General features: G+C 45.0%; 1 protein-coding gene across 1 annotated transcript in view; it reads right to left on the bottom strand.

The window, feature by feature from the left end:
• LOC115099806 (probable ATP-dependent DNA helicase HFM1) overlaps positions 1–25,622 on the bottom strand; it is a 358,874-nt gene that overhangs the window by 37,944 nt on the left and 295,308 nt on the right. The window contains exons 21-22 of the mRNA XM_029617655.1: positions 8,971–9,056; positions 2,789–2,872 (exon numbers count right to left, since the gene is read on the bottom strand). Of these exons, the coding sequence (XP_029473515.1) occupies positions 2,789–2,872; positions 8,971–9,056 (170 nt within the window). The remainder of the gene's footprint in view (positions 1–2,788; positions 2,873–8,970; positions 9,057–25,622) is intronic.

Raw genomic sequence — 25,622 nt, 5'->3', positions numbered from 1 at the left:
GGTGGGCCTGGGTGGGCAGCTGCCCACCCAATTTAGACCCAGGCCCACCCAACTGACACCAGAACTGCAAGGCTGTCGCGGGATCCCATCCCCGCGACAGTGAAGAGGAGAACCCATGCTTGGCACGCCATCACGGCACACGTGGGGAAGCGGTCCTACAACCATATGGCCGACCGATCTTCCTGTTTGCGGGGGGAGGGGGGGGGAGCGGAAGCGCCATGCACAGCTTCCACTTCCTCCCCCCAAAGCAGGAAGATCAGCTGGCCTCTCCTGCTGCCACTGGCCTCCTGCTATCTTCGGGCCGTATGGCCGACCGATCTTCCTGTTTGGGGGGGGGGGGGAGGAGAGCGGAAGCGTCGCGCACAGTTTCCGCTTCCTCCCCCCAGAGCAGGAAGATCAGCTGGCCTCTCCTGCTGCCACTGGCCTCCTGCTATCTTCGGGCCGTATGGCCGACCGATCTTCCTGTTTGGGGGGGGGGGGGGGAAGAAGAGCCGCACAGCGGCCCCACTACCATTACCTCTCTCACCAAGTCCTGTGCTCCACTGAGAATTAGCAATATTAGATCTAATTCTCAGTGGAGCACAGGACTTGGTGACAGATTAAATCCTCATTCTCTCCAGATTTCACCCTAAAGTTCCTGAGCCTGCAGACATGACGGTGCATTCCGATCCCATCTACCAAGTTCGGAAGGTTCTCGATGTCCGGTTCCATCAGCGAAGATGGGAGTACTTGATTGCCTGGGAGGGCTGCGGACCTGAAGACAACACCTGGGAGCCAGCCCGTCATATCCTGGACAAATCTCTGCTGCAGCAATTTCATCTCAGTCACCCTGGTAAACCTGGTCCTTCCAAGAGGGGGCACAAGAGGGTGGGGGGTGGGGGGTACTGTTGCGGTCCCGGTCGCACATCTTGCGACCGGGTCCTTACCTCCGGCCTCCGGGCGGCAGCGTTGGGGTGTTCTGGCTTGGTCCGGCCTCTCGGGGGGTCCACGGCAGGGTGCGCGGCTTGTCGGGCCTACTCAGGCCTTCTCGCAGTGGCGTCTCCACGAGGGAGACGCCACCGAACCTCAGAACATGGCCCCTCCCCTTCGAGGCATGCGCGCGCGGGGAAGCCCAATTTAAAGGGCTTTTCCCGCCAAACCGTGGACCTCCCACAAATTGACGTCAGACACCGGTTTGTATTTAAGCCGGCGTCTGCTCCCAGTAAATTGCCTTGCAACAAGGTTCTTGCTTGTTGCAGTGCTCCTGCTCGGATCTTCAGCTCCTGTTTAGTCCTTCGGCTCTTGCTTCAGGTTTGGGCTTGCAGCCTCTGTCCCAGGTTGGGACTTCCCTTCTCCCTCCTGTTCTGGATTCCCGGATCGGGATCTTCTGCTTGACTCCCGGTTCCTGACCCCTGCTGGCTCCCAACTTCCATTCCTGCCGCCTGCCTCGACTTCGGATCGTTTCATCATCCTTCGCTTCTTCCGTTCTCCTAAGTCCCAGTGGTCTGGGACCTCACGAGCTCCTCTCGGGTGGTCCGCAGGCTTCCAGGATGAAGTTGGCGCCTCTTCTCCAGTGATCTCCAAAGTCCCAGCGGCCTGGGATCTCACGAGCTCCTCTCGGTGGGTCCACAGGCTTCCAGGGCGAAGACTCAGCTGTACGTATGGCTTGGCGCCGCTTCCCGGCCTACTGCCTCTCGGCGGAGTGCTCTCCTCTTCCATCTCTTCCGCTCCCTGTTTTAATGTAACTTTACCTTCTACCTAGATGTTAATTGGTTTCCCCCTGTTATATTGTAAACCGGTACGATAAGACCTGGTCTTGAGTATCGGTATAGTAAAAGAAGTTAAATAAAATAAATAAATAAATCTTCTCATTCCTTCAGGCCGGCCCAAAGGTCCACTGCTATGTCCGTAACATGTCTTATCGTATTTCCCTAGTACTAATTCCTTTGTTTTACAACGCCCTTTAAAAAAATCCTTTTTATCTCATTTATTGATCTTATTTTTATATACTTACTTTACTAATTGTTATTGTTTTTCAATTATTTTACTTTGGATTGTATTTATGTTTTTAATCACTGTAATTCTATGTTTACTGTTGTAAACCGTTGTGATGGCTTCACCGAATGACAGTATATAAAATCAGTAAATAAATAAATAAATAATAAAGCAATCCCCAGTAGGGAAATGCACATCCACCATCTGCTGGAGATGGAGAATACTGGTAGGCTGATGTCACTGCAGGAGTAAATATAATGCATAACCCACTGGAACTGAATCCATCTATCTACATGCCAGGAAAGTAGAGGGAAACAGGGAAGCAGACTGGTGGATCCTTTCCACAGTACCAGAAGCTGATCAAGACACTCCTGACCAGGGTTTGGGGGGGTCAAGAAAAAGAAGCCCCCCCGCCAACCGGGCTCTACCTAGTCCCCTCTGGAACTGGGAACTGAAAGGCAGGCTTACTCTCCTGGGTGAACAAGAGTCTGGCCCTTAGCAGAATTAGTGCTAGCCTAGAAATCCTGCTGCTCCACCAGTGGGTCCTTCTATTTGCTGCAGGCACAGAATACTGGAGTTTCTCTGTGCTGCACCATCTATACATAGTGGCGATGATGTCATAAGGAAAGTCTGTGTGCGCTGCCTCCATCTGCTGATATGAGAACATAACTCACCGGTTTGGAATGGACTGGCATAGTAGGAAAAATGGAACTACCTTTAACCCAGAGCAGTTATCTAGTTTGCTTTCATGGGGACAATCTATTACTAAATTAGAAGCATATAAAACAGAGAGAATTCAAAAAAAAACTGATACCTGTTCAACACCAAGTTCATATTTTGGTAGATGTATTACAGCTTCTTTTATTTGGTTCCCAAAGGGAGGATGTCTGTTCACAATCTGTAAAACATGGTCTATACTTAATTTTTCTTGCTGCTATATGATTAATTCTGTAAACAAAGTTTCTGATGTACTGTATATTTTAGCAGTGCCACAGGAAAAACACTGAAAACTGCAAAAGCTCCTGAGAGAGTGTATCCCAGTAATGGCACAAAAGCAACATGAAATATTTAAAACTGATCAAAAGAATCCCTTCAATAGAAAATGCAAGTGGACAATATTGATGATTTAAAGTTGCAAATGAGGCCCAAGAAACAACTGTGAATTGTTTCTTACAAGATAAGGATAGACAAATATTTAATTACTTCCCTTGTGATTAAAAAGGTAATCTCCCTCAGGATGTTCTCAAGGTTAAATTAGCTTTCCCAGAGTAGTTATAAATGCATATGCCTTCACCCTTTGTCAAAGTAGTTATAAATGCATATGCCTTCACCCTCTCATCTTCAAACAAAAGGTGCTTATCTTAACATTTTATTTTGGTAAGAAAATGTATTTAAGCATGGCATATCCTATGTGAAGGCAAGACAGTTTTGCTCTTTGGCATCTAACTTCCTTATGCGCATAAGAAAATAAAATAAAGCTTTTAATTGTGGGGAACATACAGTCTCTGTTTTCTGTGTCCTTGGTAAAACTTTTCAATTACAAACATCACAACAACAAGGAGCCCAAAGGTAACCCAAAATTAGAAGATCAAAAAAAAAGGGAAACCACAAATAATTATAAGTCAAACTGGTCGGCAGTACAAGCACAATGCTAATAAAAGTTAAAGGTGTCAGCAAGCCTGAACCGCCTGGTCAATTCAATCATTCACCTTAACCAAATCCAAGTGCCGGCGTCAGGTCCCGGCATGGAAGCCCCACTACCAAGACCTACCTGCTGTTTGCTGCCGCTTGAATTTCTGCCTCAAGTTCCACCAAAGGCCTGGACTTGGTAAAGGTTCGTCTGTCATCTTTGCTCTACCGGGTCCGGTGCCATTAGCAGCACTTGTTCCCCCCCGCTCGTACAGCTCCGCCTCCGGGCGTTTCCCATCTAGAGTCGCGGGGGGCCATAAAGCGCCGGGCGTCGCACGCACGAAGGAGTGCGACAAAGGGGCCTGCCTCTTTGTGCAATCCAATTTAAAATACTGATTTATTACTTATCTCTATAACAAACTTAACAAGAGCCTCTTTTTCCAATATCGCATTGGTAATGCATTAAGGGGCGTTTCCCATGCAAATGAGGCTTTTTTCGTGCAGCGGGGAAACATCATGTGCCGCAATGTTTTCGCGAATATTGGAAACATCTTCGCGGTGCACGATAAACAACCATCGCACTGCACGAACAGCCTTGTTTCCTGAAAGGTTTATCGTGGTTCACGACAATTCTGGACAGCCTGTTTCAGGAGAGAGAGAGAGAGAGAGAGAGAGAGAGAGAGAGAGAGAGAGAGAGAGAGAGAGAGAGAGAGAGAGAGAGAGAGAGAGAACCTTGCTATAATGTCTACTCCCTAGACAGCTATTTGTATCCCTATGAGAGGCTCACCTAGTAACTCGAGGTGGGGATTAGGTATGAGTGTAGGGGGTTGGGGGCCACTTTCACATTCAACATGAGACGTACGAACAGAACAGTGGTCTCTTGTGAAGATTTGATGGCCTTCGGAGTAAGGAAACTCACTCCAAGATGAGATTTGGGCAATGTTCTCTCAAACTAGCTTGATGGACACTCTACCTGGGCAACAACAAGCTAGTTTGAGAGAACATTGCCCAAATCTCATCTTGGAGTGAGTTTCCTCACTCCGAAGGCCATCAAATCTTCACAAGAGACCACTGTTCTGTTCGTACGTCTCATGTTGAATGTGAAAGTGGCCCCAACCCCCTACACTCATACCTAATCCCCACCTCGAGTTACTAGGTGGGCCTCCCATAGGGATACAAATACCTGTCTAGGGAGTAGACATTATAGCAAGTCTCTCTCTCTCTCTCTCTCTCTCTCTCTCTCTCTCTCTCTCTCTCTCTCTCTCTCTCTCTCTCTCTCTCTCTCTCTCTCTCTCTCTCCCAAAACAGGCTGTCCAGAATTGTCATGAACCACAATAAACGTTTACCGTCCTCTAGCGCACAACGTATCATGAATGAAAGGGTTGTAGCTATTGGCCGCGCTAACACTGCAGCTGTTTCGCAAATCACGTTAACAGCTGTTAGCACGATTTGCAAATTTATCTCCTGTGGTAACTCCTTGGAAAATGACCCCCTTAATCATGGCTAACAAAGCTGATCGCCTACCTAAAACAATTCCTGTCTGTATTAACCATGGAAGATATCAGAACTACATAGGATCAAAAAAGTCTAACTGCAAACAAAAAAACCTCCATCGCACTGTGATAAATGTCCAATACCTCATTCTCTAAGAACTGCAATCTTACAAACTATTTATTTCTTACTTTCTTTTTAATTAATATACAAGCCATCTCCAAAAAGACAGCATTAATAGCGGACATGTTACATGATAATAGACCTGACTTTTTTGCCATAACCGAAACCTGGTTAAAAACTACCGATAATGTTTTGCTAAATCAGCTGGCAATCAATAATTATGACATTTTTTCTATTCCTCGGTCACACAGAAAAGGAGGGGGGTATTAAGCTAATAGCAAAGAAAATGTTTAAATTTAAATATATCCCTGCGGATATTGTACATTCATACGAAATATCAATGTTTGAATCTGAGCAAATGCAAATTTGTTTACTGTACTGTCCACCTGGTATTTTAGATCATAATATCTCTCCACTTATCGAATACTTAGCTATATCCCTTAATCCTGATAAACCGTCAATTATTTTAGGAGATTTTAACCTACAAATGGATGATTCCCCATTAGATATTACCTGTTTCACATTACAAGAATCACTATTAACTCTTGGATATGAACTCGCCAACAATAGCCCCACTCATAGAGCTGGGCATGCATTAGATTTAATTTTTACTAACTCTAAATTCTGTAAAAAAAATCAATACTAATATAACCCAAGTACCATGGTCTGACCACTACTTAATATTGGCCAAAGCAGAATTTAATTTCTCAATAAAAACCACCAGTAATGAACTGAAATTAATATCTTTTCAACTTCAACCTAAAATTGAAGATTTGCAAATAGAATTCCAAAATTTAGCAGATAAAATTAAATTCGATAACATAACAGATTCTGTTTCTTCCTGGGAACATGAAACTCAAGCTATAGCAAATAAACTTTGCCCCACTAGATGCAAAATCTCTAGTTTAAAGAATACAAAAAATCCGTGGTACAATAACGAACTAAAAAAGAAAAAAAACACAATTAAAAAAATTAGAAATAGAATGGAGAAAAAACAAGAATTCAAACTCTCTAGCCAAATATCCGTAAAGCACAACATCATTATAAACAAAACCCATAGATAAAGTAAAAAAAGAATTTTTCAAAACTAGGATTGAAAAATTCTTACATAATCCAAGAATTCTGTTTTCCATTGTAAAGAATTTAACAAAAAACCCTTGTGAAACCGATATTGAACTATCTGAAGAAAGGACTAATGAATTAGCCCTGTTTTTCAAGAATAAAATTGATCAATTAAACGCACAAATTATACTTAAACCTAACCAAGAAATCAAGATGCCCAATAAACCTGATATAAAATGGAGCGAATTCGAACCAACATCTACACTTGAAATAGGATCCCTGATAAAAAAAAGATGAATCCAGCTAGACATCCAATGGACCCAATCCCTGTAAAAACACTTAAGCTCATTACAGATATAATTTCACCGATTATTGCCAATATAGTTAACATATCTTTGACGGAAGGCATTATTCCCGAAGCCTTGAAAAATGCAATTATTAAACCAATTCTCAAAAAACCCAATCTTGATAATACCCAATTGAGTAATTTTAGACCTATATCTAATTTATCTTTTATTGCTAAAATTTTAGAAAAAGTAGTACAATGCCAGCTTGACTATTTTTTAGAATCAAATGATATTTTATCCCCTAGTCAATTCGGTTTTAGAAAGAATTTTAACACGGAAACTCTTTTATTATCATTGACTGATACAGATTTAAGAGGCTTTGATGTAGGAAAAAGATACTTTTTAATTCTTTTAGATTTGTCTGCGGCCTTCGATACTGTTCAACATAACACATTGATCACTCGTCTACAAGAAATAGGAATCTCAGATACTGTTTTAAAATGGCTTACTTCATTTCTCAATGACCGATCATTCCAAGTTAAAATAAAGAATTCTTTATCCAAAAAAATCCCACTTCAAACAGGGGTACCCCAGGGATCAACACTTTTGGCTACCCTTTTTAATATTTATTTATTACCTATTTGTCATCTTCTCACAGGATTGGGTCTGAAATTTTACATCTACGCAGATGATATCCAGTTTTTAGTACCCATAGAAAATGATATTGATTTTACCTACAAATTAATAACCATCTATCTCAATGCCATAAAAACACCGTTATCACAAATGAAATTAATTTTAAATACAGAAAAAACTGAAATAATACTGTTAGAAAGAAAGCGATCTCAATTTAATATCCCAGAATTTAAGTTTGAGAACTCCACTTTAACGCCATCATTATTTGCAAGAGATCTGGGAGTGATAATAGATTCTGAATTGAACATGAAAAAACACATTGCGACGAAATTAAAAGATGGTTATTTTAAATTATTGTCGCTAAGAAGATTGAAACCAGTACTAGAACCCTCTGATTTTAGATCCGTTCTTCAAGCTCTTCTTTTTGCTAATTTGGATTATTGTAACGCTCTGTTACTTGGCCTGCCCCAATCTACAATCAGACCGCTCCAGGTTTTTCAGAATACAGCTGCTCGTATTCTGTCAGGAAAAAAGAGGTTTGATCATATCACCCCAACACTGCTCGCATTACATTGGCTACCGATGCATTCTAGAATATTTTATAAAGCTGTCTGTATAGTACATAACATTATCTATGGAGAAAAAACAGAATGGTTAAATGCAGCACTGCGATTACACACTCCGCAGAGAAATTTAAGATCGGTCAATAAAGCACTGTCATCAATCCCTACAATCAAGTCAGCTCACCTTAGCCAGGTCAGAGAGAGGGCCCTATCGATCGCGGGCTCAAAACTTTGGAATTCACTCCCAGTCCAACTAAGAATGCAGCAAGATAAAAGTAAATTCAAAACGGACCTTAAAACATGGTTGTTTAACGCGGCATACAACGATGTGGAGAAATAGCCAGATGCTTAGTTTTATACCATCTCTGGGTGATCTTAAGTTTATCTTGGAACTATATACTTATATTTTAAAATTTTATTTGCTTAATATGTATAGTTTTATTCTGTCTTTTAGTAATATTATCTTTTAAGCTATTTCTCTAAGCTAGTAATTTTACTTTTATTTTTCTATTTATAAACGATTGTAACTTTCTTATTATGTTTTTATTGTAATGTAAATCATTGTGAAGGCTACCGCTGAAATGACGGTATATAAACAAAAATAAACCTTAAACCTTAAGTATTTTTCAATACATTTTTTAGAGCATATAAAAAGACTTCAAAAAATCCTGATGTGAAACTTTAGAATAAGCCCTACGTGGCCGGTATTTCGCTTAACCAAGCTTCATCAGGGGTAGAAATACACGCAGACAGGCTTGCTGACACGTTTAACTTTTATTAGCATTGTGCTTGTATTGCCGACCAGTTTAACAAAAGCAACATCTACATAAGATATTCAGTGTACTTGTACATCTAGTTCAAAGGCAGCTGCAATTTGTGACTTCCTTCTGAAGACTGGGGACTGTTGCTTTGATGACTCATGATAGAGGAAGGAGTGAATAGGGATGATTAGGGGAAAAATCTTGGTGACCGCAAATGAAGATCCAAGATAATTCAACTTCAGACTCAAATTATATGCAATGGTGAATAGGTTGGCGGCAGATTTCAATTAGTCTGTAAGTTCAAGTATGGAGGAAGGCAAGCCAGGCCAAAAAAGTAGAAAAACTAGGAAATTCTATGCATTTTGTAAAGCAAACAAATTATAAACAATAATATTAACAATCTATCCATGAGTTTCTAAGAGAGAGAGAATAATAAAAACATACCAGCTCAAGTTCCCTTGCATTTATATTTTCTATTTTTTGAAATGATGTTAGGCCTGCATTTACCATTGCATTTGATAATGTTACACCTGTAAAAAAAATTGCACAGTTACATTATTATAGCATTAACATTTAAATTAAAACATTTTCAAATACTTTGGCTTGATTTACTAAAAACGTTATTCATATAGACAGACAAAGAATGGGTGAAAAATCTTAGTAAATAAGGCCCTTTTTTGTTTCTATTGTAACATTTAATGCAGCAGCCATTCCTAAATTTTTTAAATTTCAATAATCAAGGCTACTAGTTTGAAAAACTGTCTCATTTCTGTTCTACTGAATACATTCATTTTTAAAGTAGTGGTATGTCCAGGATCATATTGGACAGAAAACACTGGCATAATCTCCGTCAGAAAACAGAGTTCTTCACAGTATCATGAATTAGCAAATACATCAGATTGTTCTATATTAGAAAGTTAAAAAAATGTAATACTTTAACTTAAATGTGTTTATTCTTGCATGGTTTCATTGCACAGTCAGCTAGGAAGCACAGTCAGCTTCCAAGCTGACTGTGCTTGTTTACCTCGATTGTCACCAGAGGCTATACCATCCTATGCTCTGAAAACTTGCCCAAGCCAGCACTCCCGGGTCTAGCTGCCACATTTCCCGCAAGGAATAGCTCCGCTCCCCTACTAATGTCATTTTGGGCACCGGCAAAAGGCTGGTTGAGATTCCGGAGGCGCTGTGCGCCGAAGGAACACGCATAATAGGCCTGCCCCTTAGTGCGCCCCTATGTGTACACTTTGGGCACCAGTCTTCAAGCAGGAGTGATAATGAGGTTGTTTTTCAGTTACTGGATGCTTTGGAAGCTCTAAAATGGTAGGTTATAATAATAATATTGAGGTGGTGTTAAACTGGGGTAGATATGGGACATGCCCATTGAAAAAGCATGTAAAAAGATAGAATCCTGGTTTGATTTGACTCAAGCTCTAGCGGATAAACTTAGTCCAATAATTAGAAAGTAAGTAAAGGGCATAAAGAAGTCAAATGCCCCTTGGTATTCAATAGATTTAAAAGATTTAAAGAGAATCTTAAGGAAAAAAGAAAGAGCATGGTGTAAAAACCTGTCCACCCAAACTTTAGTGGCTTCCAGAGTTCTTCTATCTAAATATAGAAGTCAGATCTTGAATGCAAAATATGATTATTATGCCAGGAAAATTCACGACTTAAAATTAATGTCTCAGGTCCTGTTCTCCTTTGTACCAATGCAATCAAAGCATATTTATTTATTTATTTATTTATTTAGAATTTTTATATACCGACATTCTTGATACAAATATCAAATCAGATCAGTTTATATGGATACAAATAGTTCTAAATGTAATGAATTTGCTATTTTTTTTAAAGATAAAATACGGAATGTAATTGATAATCTCCCGCAAGTCTCAAACCAAAAAATTACCCTGCAAGGAACGACTGATCAAGTCTGGTCTGAATTTGATCTAGTCTCTTCTACTGAAATTGAGTTAATTATCCAAAAAATGAACTCTGCAAACCATCAATTAGATGTTATACCGATAAAGCAATTGAAGACGGTATCTAATATCATTGCTAAGCCAATTGCGGATATTGTGAATTTATGTTTGCTTGAAGGAAGAATACCTGAGAGTTTAAAAGGTGCAGTCATAAAGCCCATATTGAAGAATAGGAATTCTGATGTTATGATACAAAGCAATTATAGACCGGTCTCAAATCTCCCATTTTTAGCTAAGTGTGTGGAAAATGTAGTACAAATACAGTTAACTGATTATAATGATGATAACAATATTTTATATCCTTCACAATTCGGATTTAGAAAATGTTTTAGTACAGAGATGCTTTTAATGTCTTTAACCAATACTATTCTTAGAGGTATGGACTCTGTTTAATGCTACCATTTGGTTATGTTAGATATTTCAGCAGCATTTGATGCCTTTAATTGTGGATACCCTCCTATATATCAGAATCTCCCCCTCCCCACCCCTATATATCAGAATCTCCCCCACCCCCGTTTAGATAACCTCTTTCATGTATCACACTTTTATAATTTTACTTTTATAATTTTACTTATATAATCTAATCTGTTATTTGTATGCTCTGAATGTTCCTTATTTAATTATCTAATTACGCAAAAATTGTAAAGCCTGTTGCTCAGTTCTGTTATATGTAAACCGACGAGATGTTCCCAACGTTCGTCGGTATATAAAAGTTACTAAATAAATAAAATAAATAAATTAATCATAGTATTTTAATTAACAGGCTGTCGGAAATTGGATTATCAGGAAAAACTCTATCTTGGTTTAGGCCTTATCTGAGCGAGCGGTCATATATTATTAAGATGGGGATTTTTAAGTCAGACAAAATATCTCTTGATTCCGGAGTACTCAAGGTTCATTTTTATCAGCTGTTACGCATCCCGGCCGTGATAGGCCGTGATAGGCCCATGCCCGGGCCTACTCACCCCAGGAATCCAGCTGCCAGCTCCGGTTCACCTTCGCTCGCGGTGGTGGGCAGTCTCCGCCTCCATCCCCGAGCACCTGCAGCCGCCTTTGCCGCTCCTGACTCCTCCGCGGTTCCTCCCTGCACCCGGCAAGTATCCCCATGCAGGCCAAGGAGTGATGCCGCCGTCCTGCTTCCTCCGGGCCCTGGCTTAGGCAGGCGCGACTCGCACACTTTTAAAGGGGCCGCGGCGGGAAAGTAGCTCAAGGCCCTGGATGATGACATCACTGGGCCTCTGTATAAAAGGTAGGGCCTAGTCACTTGTTCCCTGCCTTGGCAAAAGGTCTCCACAATTGTTCGGGTGCTCGTTGTTTGTTCCTGTTATCGTTCCTGTCTCCTGTCCCTTTTGTTGTTCCTGGTTCCAGTTCCTACTTGTTCCTTCACCTCCTCCTTGCACGCTTGGACTGATTCTCTGGTACTGACCCCTGCTTCACCTGGACTACGCTTGGACTAATTCTCTGGTATTGACCCCCGTTTCACCTGGACTATGCTTGGACTGATTCTCTGGTATTGACCTGCTTCGCCTGGACCACGCTTGGACTGATTCTCTGGTATTGACCCCTGCTTTGACTGGACTATGCTTGATTTGATCTCCTGGCTCTGATTTCAGCTTTGCTTCCAGTACCTTGCCTCCCTGCCGCCTGCCCTGACTCCAGCTTGCCTTGGACTCTCCTTCAGTATCCTACAGACCTGGCCTCTCAGGCTTCGGCCTATCTTTACCTGGACGCCTACTGCTTCACTCTGTTCCTGTTGGCGTCTGGTTCTCTGGATCCCTGCCTCATCCGGACCGTCCTTGGCCCTCCAATACCTCTGCTGGTTCCTGGCGCACCCTTGTCTACACCAACTGGGAGTCGTCACACGGAGGTCCGTCTAAGTCCAGCCAGCCCTGGCACCCAAGGGCTCAACCTGAGAGGAACGTGGGCTGGTACTGGTGAAGCTCCTGTTGACCTCCGTCTCCTAGCCTGCTCCGCCTCCCGACGGTGGGGACCCATAGGGCTTGCCCTGCGGGTACCGTCAACCCCACCTTGGGCCAAGGGTCCACTATCAGTGCAACATCAGCAACCTTATTTAATTTATACATGCTGCCCCTTTGTAAACTTTTATCAGGTTTAGGGATTACACATTATATTTATGCCGATGATGTACAAATGCTATTACCAGTATTAGATTTGGAGGAAAATACATTGAAATTATTAGAAATATACATGACCTCTATCCAACAATTGCTGGTACATCTGAAATTAGCATTAAATCATCAAAAAACAGAAATAGTTTAAGCAATAGATTAAACTAGATTGTATTAATGAAGCACAGAGTTGGTAAAACTAATTTTAATCTAGTTAATTCTGCTTGGGATTTGGGTGTGAGTATTGACAGCGAGTTAAAAATGAAGAATTACATTAGTAATATGATTAGAGATGATTTTAATAAATTACGTATTATAAAAAAATTGAAACCACTTCTATTTCATAACAAATTTAGGACAGTACTACAGACATTGATATTCTCCAAATTGGACTATTGTAATGCTTTACTTTTGGGTCTTCCAAATAATTCTTTGAGACCGCTTCAGCTGTTACAGAATGCTGCAGCTAGAGTCCTAACCAATGTTAAAAAAAATTGATCATATTACACCCACATTGATGGAATTGCATTGGTTGCTGATAAAATTTAGAATTGAATACAAAGATCTCTGTCTAATCTATATACATAAAAATGTTAAATAGTTTGTACGTCGTCGCTAATCTCGCCAACCGCTTAACCGAATGCGTTCAAATTTGCACACAACATTCACTTCCCATACGGGAAGGATCTTATACACTTACATTACATATAGGTCACACCTGTAACAGGTAATACAAGTTTAAAAATTGCTTACACAAAACAGTGACATCTGGTGGCTGTCAGCGCAAGCACAACCTCTTACACCTTTCACACACAGTCACACACCACACCACACCCCCACACAGGGCTATTGTCTTTCATTGACACTCCCTCATAACACACAGAAATGCACACTCATCACACCACACACCCCCACGCCTGCCAATGTCACTTACTTCACCCACCCTCCCAAAACACACCAAAACACGAATTCCTGGCTGCTACATTGGGAAGCCACGCATTTCACACACCCTCCAAATTTAAATTAAAGTACCCTCTTCCACCCACCCACGCACTGCACTCCGATCACACACTACACCTGATACAAGTCCGTGCTTCTCCGCCGGCACCACAGGAACGGTCCGGGACACATCACATTCAGTAGGGCCGTCGGATGCCAGCAACCAAAATGGCGCCAGTGGACCTTGCCCTTACTATGCTATACGGAGACAACAATGACGTTGGTACACCATGTGACATAGTAAAGGCAACAGCCCGTCGGCGCCATATCCTCAGCGGACATTTGCCCTTACTAGGTCAGGAATCATGAAGCACCACTTTCACCGGTGAAGTTTTGCGACATGGCAGCCGGTGGAACAAACCCTAGCACACACCCTCGCAGTTTACACATGTAGCCGGGGAGGAGCACAGTGGGGGACCGTTCTTATTTTCCGCCGCGCGTTTTTCACGGGGGGGGGGCACTGATTCTCCATATCTCCCGAGAGGGGGGCTGTAGCGTGGGTTGCTCTATTTCGCCGGGTTGGGGGGGGGGGGGCAGGAAGGCGTGCTTGCATATTTAAACTATTCTTTGCTGGTGCTGTTCATTGGGTTAAAAAAAAAAACACAAACTGTAACCTTTACTGCTCTGTTCTGTTTTTTCAACTTAACCAGGCTCAGCTACTGCACCAATTGCTTTCAAATTTGGACACAACCTTGCTTTCACTTTCGACAAGGTTCTTCTCTATCTAGATTACATAGATGTCACACGGTTACAGAAAAAAACATGTTTTTACATGTGTGTGGGGAAAACAGCGACATCTGTTGGACAGACATGCAACACACGCTATCTACCTTGGGAAATGAAGCTGCTGTACTGCGCATGAGCGGGAGGGAGCACACGTCGGGCACAGCGGGACCAACATGGTGCTGGGAGGGGCAGCAGCGGTGCACGTCACGCACAACGGGACCAACATGGCGCTGGGAGGAGCAGCAGCGGCGGACCGGCAGCAATATCGGGCGTGGTGGTTCGGACGGCCGAAATTCGACACCTGGGAGGAGCTGCGGCGGCGATCTGGTACGGCTCACGTGCACGACAGGGAGGGATCCTCGCTGACCTCGCGCCTTCGGGAGCGGGCCACGCAGAACCGCACAAAAGGGATGGGGGGGGGGGGGTGCAGCTGGGAGGGCATTGCGAGCCGGAGGGGATCAGAATCAGGGAAGGAGATTGAGAGAGGGTGCGATGTCACTGACAAAAGGGTAGGGAGTAGGCGGGGAGAGGTGACAGTGAGGGGAGGGTGAATGAAGGGGGCAGTGAGTGTCAGTGGAGAGACACAGAGGGGAGAGGTGAGTGTGAGGGGTGAGAGTTGGAGTGGGGACAGGGGAGTGAAGGGGGGGTTAGTGACCGAAGGGGGAGGGATGAGTGTGAGGGGAGAGAGCTGGAATGGGGACAGGGGAGGAAAGGGGGGGGGGGTGAGTGACCAAGGGGGAGGACGATGTGTGACTGAGGTATATGAGCAAGGGGAAGGGGGAGGGGGGGAAAAGAAACCTGACTCTGCCACTGCAACGCGTGGCCGGGCACAGCTAGTGCATAATGAAAAACCAGAATGTCTAAATGCAGCCCTGCGGATCAAACTCCACAGCATAATCTACAATCAGCAAACAACGTTTTTTAAAAGTATTCCTTTAGTCAGATCTGCGCATTTGAGTAACATCAGGGAAAGAGCACTATCCTTGGCGGGACCGAAACTTTGGAATTCCATTCCGATTGAGTTAAGACTACAGTCAAATTACCAAACTTTTAAAAAAGCATTAAAAACCTGGTTATTTAGAAGAGCATTTTGAGAGGAAGCATCATAAAGTATTTTAAATGATGTTATGGTTTTTTATTATAACAGTCATGCTAGGAGAAAGCGAGGTTTGTATGTTAATTGCTATCTTTTATGAATGTTTATGATAGATATTTATTGTATTAATTTCATTTGTATTTTATGTTTTAATTGTTTTATTTTAAATGTTTTTAATTCAATGTTTTATTTGATGTTATTTATATTATGCAGAATATCGGTATACAAAATAATATAAATAAATAAACAAATAAATCACAACTCTTTAGTTTTCAGACATTACAGGGCAATATTCAAATGCTTTAATGTTGCCAAACACATTTACCAATGTAAAAATGCAGTCTGAATATTGCATCCCTCCCACCCCCTAGTATCGTTGTTGCCCTCTATAAGTAAGGAAACTTCTATTTTAATTCTTATAAAATTACAAATGAAAGTTTTATATGAATTTAGTGAACTGTAAAAAATGAAATGTTCTCCGAGGGGGTCAATTTTCAATGGGTAATCAACTGGCTAAGTTAAAATGACAGAGGCGGGTGGCACCTTATAAATTAACCAGTTTATTGAGGCATGAGCTTTCAAGGACCAGAGTCCCTTTTGTCAGTTACAATACAGGAGATGGGTAAATATACATGAAGATGGGAGCGGGAGGGAGAAACCAACAGGAGAAGATTTCAACCTTCCAGGATACTCCCTATCTGACCCTAAAGTTATTATATCCTTACAAAAGAGCTTCAAAGGGACTTTCCAGTGAGAAACTACTGAAATGGAACTCATCAAAAAATGTAACACATTCACCCTAGGTCTGAACAGAGACAATGGTTTCATGGTACACTACAGGTGTCTATGGATTTAACTATTCTTAGATTATTCTGTCTTTTCTCATGAGTTATCAGTTGGCTGAATTATGATCCAATAAACACTCCTTTTCTACACACTATTCTGCCTTGTTCAGTGCCTTCTCTTTGTTCTGTATACTGTCTCCCACATCTCTCCTATTCATTCTTGATCTCTCAGCAGCCTTTGATTCTGTTGATCACCAACTCCTGATTCAACTCTTAAAGGACATTGGCATCAATGGCATTACCTTAATGTGGTTTGAATCATTCCCTCTGACAGAGCACAATCAGTTATATGGGCCAACAAACTGTCCAAACCTAGACATCTCACTTGTGGAGTGTCTCAAGGCTCAGTCCTCTCCCTGATCCTATTTACTATTTTCATGTCTCCAATATATGACCTCATCCAATCCTACAACACTGAATGCCAAGTGTTTGCGAATAACATCCAATTCTATATATAAAAAGCTAGCCGAGACCAAGATGGCCACTGAGTGAGGAGCACACAAAGAGCTTTCTCTTCTTTCGCTTTCTTTTGTTGCTGTTGTAACTTGTAATGCCTCACACTAAGTGGAAAGCTAATCTTACGGAGAATACCCATGTTTCCCTTGCTTGATTCAACTCAACCGAAACTCGAGGGTTTCTTTGCCTCTATACCTACATCCATTCTGGGATCGCAGGCCGTTATGAGGGCTGACATTGAGCGGACACCGGCGCCACTGGTTGAGGATATCTCTTTGAGCCCCGGAACACTGATAATGCCATCCCATCCCTTCAGCATGATTCCTGTTTTTACAGAATCATTGCCTGCAGTTTCCGAGATTGGTCGGGGGACACCGGCTCTGGAAGAAGTAGTTATGGAGGCAACTGTGAAGCCAACTCTAGCTTCAGCAACTGTGAGTTTACTTCCATTGGAAGTCTTTTCTCCCTCTTTTGAGTCACCTAGAGCCAAGGGCTCCTCAGTTCAAACCTCTATACAGGCTCCATCAGGGGGCTTGAGTATTAACATCACTTCGAGCGAAGGCAGTCTGCCGCAGGAATTCCGGGTTTCAAAAATTGCTCTAATGAAGCCTGCAGTAATTACTTTGGACGCTGTATGGAATGCATTAGTAATACTTGAGGCATCTATTGCTTCATTAACTAAGGTCTCTTTAGATACTAACCACTGAGTTTTGGTTACAGAAAAATTGGTTTCATCTCATGGGGCCAAAACAGAAGCTCTAGATTCTTGGGTTTTGGCAGTTAAGAAGATTCAACATGCACCTATAGATCTTTTCAAGAACTATATTTTGCATGTTCTCAAGATTCCACAGGACGCTATCCTGTTATCACCAAGGCATATTATTTGCTACATCATGAGGAAGCTGCTACTGGAAGTCAGCCTCAACCTCAAGATTCATCTTTGAACTTGATGGACATTTTGGAGTCGTCATAAGAGACTGAGATCTCAAAGAGAGGGACTCTATTGGTATCATTCACTTTTATGAGTGATAGGAATACTGTCCTTAGATTTTTGTCTTTGTAATAGATTGCTACTCTATTATGGTCAGAAAATGTGGATTTATCCTGATTTTACTAGAACTACTCAGGAGTGTATGAAAATGTTTCTCTCTCTGAGACCTGAGGTCTTGTAATTAGGCGCACAGTATATTTTACAATATCCATGCAAGTATCTTGTGAAATATTTAAATGTTAGTTATGCCTTTTATGAACCTTCCCACTTGCGGCTATTCCGGGACTTATATGCCTAAAGTTCGCGCTTCGTAAGATCGGCTAAACAATTTAGATGGCATGGAATGTTCTTCTCACTATTCTTTTTAATTTTATTGCTTTTTCTTTCTTGGTCTCCCCTTTTTTCCTTATTATTAAGAGGAATGTGTATAGACAAATTTTTATTTTTATTTTTGTTTTCTTTGATATTTACTGTAACTATATATCATTGCACATTCCCCATTGCTGGTACAAAGTATTCTTGTGTTATTTGTAAAATCTAACAAAATTAAAATAAAAAAAAAAACTAGCCAAAAGGTAGGAAAAAGCTTGTGTCTATCTTTCCCTCCCTCCCACCCCTCTCCTATCCACTCCTAACTCATCCTTTGATTTACAAGCAGGAGACACTTTCACATTTAAAATCAATCAGCCTTTTAACTAAAGCCCAGGATTGTCCCTGGCCTTATCAAGAGTTTAATTATCCCGTTGCAGGTCACTACCAGATTAATAGTGAATATACCACTAAATTTAAAGGACTCTTATTTACACATTCCTATTCCCTTATCACCCTAAACTTAACTAAGAATTCAACAAAATTAAGATGAAGGCAGCAATTAAACAGCAAGAGGGGGGCCTTCCAGTCTTCTACATTGAATATCACATGCATGATTTTTTACGCGCCGGTGAGAGATTGTATAAGTGCACCCAGTGCAAGGAGCTCCTGGCTCTCAGAGAACGAGTCTGATCTCTGGAGGCTAGTGTGGTAGACCTGGAGTAGCTGAGGCAAACAAAGAGGTTTATAGACGAGATCAAGTCCCATCTCCAGTCCGGCAGCCCTGATGCCGCCTGTCAGAGAACCAGCAGACAGGGCTGGTCTCTAAGGGTAACCCTCCTTCCACTCCGATGGCCCTTTCGGACAGTGGGTGTGCATGAGCCTCTGTGCCAAGATGTGACCGACACAACTCTGATGCTGGTCAATGTCCATGCCACTGGAGGATAAGCGTATCCAAGCATGGGCTAGGCAATGACAAGGATCCACTGAAGACCAGAACCAAGACTGCAGCTGCACTAAGCTGGAACTGAAGACTGACGTGGATCTGAGCTGGAGATACAGGACTAAGATCAAGGCTGAAGACCACAGCAGGCTGAAAACAGAGGACCAGGTGAAGTTGTGGAAAAAGACTAAAGACAAGTTCCAGACAATGACGAGGAACCAGGAGATGGCTGAAGTCAAGGATCCAAGCAAGGACGAGGAACCAGGCAAAGACCGAAGACAAGGACCAGGTGGGCACTGAAGACCAGGATGGACCGCAAGCTGGAACAAGCTCTCTGAAGACCAGGAACAGGACTCAGGAATAGGGAACTGAGGAACAAGACTCTAAAACCAAAAGGACTAAAGACTTAATCCAGCAAAGATGGACCCAGGACAAACAAGACGATAGGAGACCTGGAACAGATCAAGGACCACAGAAGACCAAGGGAGACCAGGAACTGATGACCACAGAAGACCAGGATAAGAGACTAAGAGACTTTGTAAAAGCCCCAAAGCAGAGATTGAAGAGCCCTTTTATAGGGCAACAGGAGATGACATCATCCAAGGCTGCCGTGGGCTTTTCCTGCTGCGGGCCCTTTAAGAAATACGTGCCCGCATGCCTAGAGGACAGCATAAGGGAGGAATATCGGTGGCGTAAGCCGCATGGATTGATGAGTGGGCCTGAACAGAAAACCAACATGGAGAACGAAAACCCCCCAGAATCCTTGGGTTTTCTTAGCCTGCTTTGGCTGAATGAACTCTACGTGACTTGCTGAGAATGACTTGCAAACTTCAGCTGGTCAGGCAGGCAAGCTGGCACCAGAAAGGTGAGGCCTATTCATTGGGTCACAAAGAAGAAACCAACGGCGGGAGCTTTAGGCACTATTCTCAGGAGTTTTTAACAAGACAGCCACAGATGTGTTAATTATCTTGACCAGTAAGATTTTAACAGAACAAAGGACTATCTCAAGAGTGAGGTCAAATGGGCCACGCCTGGGAAAACTAATCAGGGCAGTTCAGAGATAGTCACATCATGCTGTTGACATGACAACCTATGTAAATGATTCTTTGGGGGTCACGCAAGTCTAGAAACTTCCACAATATCGTATGTTATCTATAAAAGAAGGATCACTTCCTATATATGATGAGATGCTGGTGGACAGGTTGTCGGAGGCATGGCATCAGCATCTCCCGAGAATACTTATATTATTCAATAAAAGATTATGTTTTTCACTGAAAATCATAAGCGTCATTAAAAAATGGCATGGTGCTTAACAGGATGACCAGCGACAACTTCTCATGCCACGAGAGGCGGCAGCAAGGGTCCGGCGGTGTCTGGGTAATATTGCTCACAGGACCATTCGAAGAGGAGGAAGGTCTCATGGTTGGAGAGCATCAACCTGGTGCAGCAGAAAGTGATCCTATAGCATGGACCTGCTCTCCAGATGATGCAATGTTCTCTCACACCAAGGATGTGTCTCTCATTGCTAGTTCCCAGGAGGGAAGGGTTAGGTCGACCATCATAATGTTGAGATTACTTACCTGATAATCTCCTTTTCCTTAGTGTATGCAGATGGACTCAGAACAAGTGGGTATAGTGTGCTCGTGCTAGCAGTTGGAGACGGATCTGACGTCAGCACGGGTACATATACCCCCACAGGAAGTGAAGCAACTCAGTAATCTTCCTTGCAAAAGCTGTTATGGATATATGTGTACTGACCGATCAATGAATTAGTGAAACAGGATTCCCCTGACCAATTGATAGTAGCTGGAGACCACCAGCGCTCCCAACCAGAAGGCGTCGACACCTGGTAGAGTGGATGCTCTCGTGTAAGAAATGACATGTCTTACCTTGAAGTGGCGAAAACCCATGTATACTGGCAGCCGGGTGGGATGGTGAGTCCATCTGCATACACTAAGGAAAAGGAGATTATCAGGTAAGTAATCTCAACATTTCCTAGCATGTAGCAGATGGACTCAGAACAAGTGGGATGTACAAAAGCTACTCCCGAACTGGGCGGGAGGCTGCCTGAGGACCGCGTAGGACTGCCCTCGCAAATGCTGTGTCCTCCCTGACCTGGACATCCAGACGGTAAAATCTGGAAAAGATATGGAGGGAGGACCATGTCGCCGCCTTACATATCTCCGCGGGCGACAGCATCCTAGATTCTGCCCAAGAGGCCGCCTGCGCTCTGGTAGAATGCGCCTTGACCTGCAGAGGTGGTGACTTCCCGGACTCTACGTAGCCCGCTCTGATAACTTCTTTGATCCAGCGGGCGATTGTGGGCCGAGAGGCCGCTTCCCCTTGTTTCTTCCCGCTGTGAAGGACGAACAGATGGTCCATCTTTCGTATTGCCTCTGTCATTTCCAGGTATCTGGGCAGCAATCTGCCGATGTCGAGATGGCGTAGCAAACGCCCTTCTTCTGATTTCTTCAAACCCGCCGTGGTTGGCAAGGATATGGTTTGGTTGAGGTGAAATTGTGAGCCTACTTTAGGTAAGAAAGAGGGAACCGTGCGAAGATGGATAGCCTCTGGAGTGAGCCTGAGAAAGGAATCCCGGCAGGACAGCACTTGTAGCTCTGAGATGCGGTGTGCGGAACACACTGCCAGCAAGAACACCATCTTCAAAGTTAGCGAACGGAGAGACAGGCCCTGAAGGGGTCTGAAGGTGGATCCCGCGAGGAAATCCAAAACTATGTTGAGGTTCCACAGGGGCACTGGCCACTTCAGTGGCGGACGAATGTGCTTGACTCCTTTCAGGAAGCGGGAAACATCTGGGTGCGTGGCAATGGTCTTGCCATCCCTCCTGGGACTGTAGCAAGACAGCGCAGCCACCTGAACCTTGATGGAGCTTAGGGAGAGACCCTTCTGAAGCCCATCCTGCAGGAAATCCAGAACAATAGGGATTGTGGTCGCATGTGGATTGGTGCCATGAGTGTCGCACCAGGCTTCAAATACTCTCCAGATCCTTATGTAGGTGAGGGATGTGGAAAACTTGCGAGCTCGGAGGAGTGTATCTATCACCGGCTCTGAGTAACCTCTTTTCTTCAGTCTAGCCCTCTCAATGGCCAGACCATAAAAGAGAATTGAGCCAGATCCTCGTGGAGGATGGGACCTTGACGAAGCAGGTCCCTGAGAGGAGGTAGGGGAAGGGGCTCCCCTGTCAGTAGTCTTCTCATGTCCGTGTACCAGTGTCTTCTTGGCCAGTTTGGTGCCACTAGAAGAACTAGGCCTCTGTGCCTCTGAATCTTGTGTATAAGGGCGCCCAGCAGGGGCCACGGAGGAAAGGCGTATAGCAGGGTCCCTGGAGGCCATGGCTGAACCAGGGCGTCGATCCTGTGAGAGAACGGATCTCGCTTGCGGCTGAAGTATCTGGGTACTTGAGCATTGGACCTGTCCGCTAGTAGGTCCAAGTCCGGAGTCCCCCACTGATCCACAATCATCTGGAAGGCTGTGGGGGACAGCTGCCATTCTCCCAGATTTAGGCTTTCCCTGCTGAGGAAGTCTGCCGCGGTGTTGTCCCTTCCGGCAATGTGGACAGCGGAGATGTCCTGGAGATTCGCCTCTGCCCAAGCCATCAGCGGGGCTATCTCTAGGGACACCTGTTGGCTTCTGGTTCCGCCCTGTCGGTTGATGTATGCCACCGTGGTGGTGTTGTCGGATATCACTCTGACTGCTCTGTTCCTCAGTCTGTGAGCAAATCGCAGGCAGGCTAATCGGACTGCCCGTGCCTCTAGACGGTTGATGTTCCACCGCCCTTGGGCGGTGAGCTCTTCGCAGTGTGCTCCCCCTCCACTCAGGCTGGCATCTGTGGTGAGCAGAGTCCACGTGGGGGAGGACATCTTCGACCCCCTGCTCGTGTGGTTGGGCTGCAACCATCACCGTAGCTGGGCCCGCACTCTGGCGGGTAGAGGTAGATGCACGGTGTAGTTCTGTAAACGTGGGCTCCACCGAGAGAGGAGGGAGTGTTATAACGGTCTCATATGGGCCCTTGCCCATGGTACCACTTCCAGGGTGGATGCCATGAGACCGAGAACCTGCAGGTAATCCCAGGCTATGGGCCGGCTGGCTCCCATCAAGGACCGTAGACGAGTCTGGAGCTTTAACCTTCTCTTGGTGGTTAGGCTGACTTTGTCTGCCTGGGTGTCGAACCGGACTCCCAGGTATTCCAGTGATTGGGAAGACAGTAGGCGACTCTTGCTTAGGTTGACTACCCATCCCAGGCTGTCCAGAAGGGTGATCACTCTGTTGGTTGCCCGATGGCTCTCCTCTCGTGATTTCGCCCTGATCAGCCAATCGTCTAGGTAGGGATGGACAAGGATTCCTTCCCTTCTGAGCGCCGCTGCTACCACTATGATCACCTTGGTGAAGGTCCGCGGCGCCATGGCTAACCCGAAGGGCAAAGCCCGGAATTGGAAGTGCCGTCCCAGAACCTTGAAGCGTAGGTAGCGCTGATGATCCCGATGGATCAGGATATGCAGGTAGGCTTCTGACAAGTCTAAGGCCGTGAGGAATTCCCCTGGTTGTACTGCGGTCTTGACTGAGCGCAGAGTTTCCATGCGAAACCTCAGGACCTTTAAGTATCGGTTGACTGACTTGAGGTCCAAGATGGGTCGGAAAGTGCCCTCTTTCTTGGGTACCATGAAATAAATGGAATAGTGCCCAGAATCCATTTCCCATGCAGGTACTGGGATTATGGCTTTCAAGGACAGGAGCCTCGCCAGGGTAGCTTCCAATGCCGCCTTCTTGTGGATTGGGCCCGGAGATTCCACAAACCTGTCCGGAGGGATGTGATGGAAGTCCAGATAATACCCCTCTCGGATGATGGCGAGGACCCACTGGTCCGACGTAATCTCGACCCATCTGGGGTAGAAGAGGGTTAACCTGTCCCCTATGGCTTCGTCCCCCAGATGGATCGGCTGATTCTCATTGTGAGGTGCGGCCGGGACCTGAACCCGAGCTGGCTCCCCTCTTGTGCTGCTTGGTCCGAAAGGACTGGGTCCTGGCCTGAGGACAAGGTGCCTGGTAGCGACTCCTATAGGGAGTGAAGCGTTGGGAGCTTCTACCTCTGGAGGGCCTCGGAAAGGTGCACTGGTTCCTCTTGGACCTGTCTTCCGGCAGTCGAGGTACTGGAGAGGCGCCCCATGTGCTGGCCAGTTTATCTAGGTCGCTGCCGAACAGGAGAGAACCCTTGAATGGCATTCTAGTGAGACATGTCTTAGAAGGAGCATCGGCTGACCAATTCCGTATCCAGAGCTGCCTCCTGGCTGCTACGGAGGATGAGACCCCCTTGGCTGTCGTACGGACTAGGTCAGAGGCGGCATCCGTAAGGAACGAGAGAGCTGACTCCATGTCCGCTGCCGGAGCATTGTTCCTGACCTGTGACAAACAGGAACACGTCACCACTGTGCAGCAGGTTGCGATTCGCAGAGACAGAGCTGCCACCTCAAAGGTTTGCTTCAGGATGGCGTCCAGGCGTCGGTCATGAGCCTCCTTGAGGGCCACCCCCCCCCCCTCCACTGGAATGGTAGTGCGCTTGACCACAGCACTAACTATGGCGTCCACCTTGGGGCACGCCAGCATATCCTTGATTGCCGGGTCCAGGGGGTACATGCCAGACAGAGCCCAACCCCCCTTTGAATGAGGCCTCTGGCGCATTCCACTCCAAATCGATCAGCTGTTGTGCCGCTTGCAGGAAAGGGAAATGGCGGGCTGTCGGACGAAGACCCTCCAGCAGGAGGTTCTGATTGGATGCCTCCATGGTACTGGGGCCTGGAATAGCCAACTCCATCAGGCACTGAGAAACCAGGTCGGAGAGATCTTCCTTGGAAAAGAACCGGCTCATGGTTCGATATGGCTCTATCCCCGAGGGAAGTTCTCCCTCATCGGGGAGTCCGGACTCGTCCTCCGAGACATCAGGGACCGCATGAGCCGGACTGGCCGGAGGCGGGTGCCCGCGGTAAGGGCGAGAGGGTCCGGGGGCAGGGTCCGCCGGGGCAGCAGGGCCTGGACAGGAAGCCGACTGCATCTGTACAAAGGCGTGGATCCCCTTAAATAAGTCCACCCAGGAAATGGAAGCGGTCTCCAGCCGTCGGGGTACCAGGTCCCCCGGGATTCCTGGCTGTTCGAGACGGCCCGCTAGATCCCAGGTGGCCCCTGGGGAACTGTCGGTAAACCTCAGTTGAGACTGGTCCTGGCCCGAGGCTCCCACGGCCACCTCACATTGGGCACAAAGGGAGTCTGGCTCCTCGCTCTGCGTGGCTCTAAGCTGGCACGCTGAGCACAGGCCAAGAGCTTTCACGCCGGAATCAGGAGGTGCCGCCTCTGGAGACGCCGGGGCGTTTAGGTGTTCCATCGCGTCTTGCGAATGCAGGGCGCCGGCGCTTATGCGATATGCTGCCAATAATATGCGCTCAATAATATGCTGTCAGCAATATGCGCTCAATAATAATATGAGCTCAAGAATAATATGCGCTCAATAATATGCGCTCAATAATATGCGTTCAGCAATAAGCGCTCAATAATATACAATATGCGCTCAATAATCTGCGTTCAGCAATATGCGCTCAATAATATGCGTTCAGCAA

Source organism: Rhinatrema bivittatum, chromosome 10, assembly GCF_901001135.1.
Source record: "Rhinatrema bivittatum chromosome 10, aRhiBiv1.1, whole genome shotgun sequence".
Classification (NCBI taxonomy): domain Eukaryota; kingdom Metazoa; phylum Chordata; class Amphibia; order Gymnophiona; family Rhinatrematidae; genus Rhinatrema; species Rhinatrema bivittatum.
The sequence above is the reverse complement of the archived record's forward strand: the minus strand, read 5'-3'. Positions and strand labels throughout refer to the sequence as shown.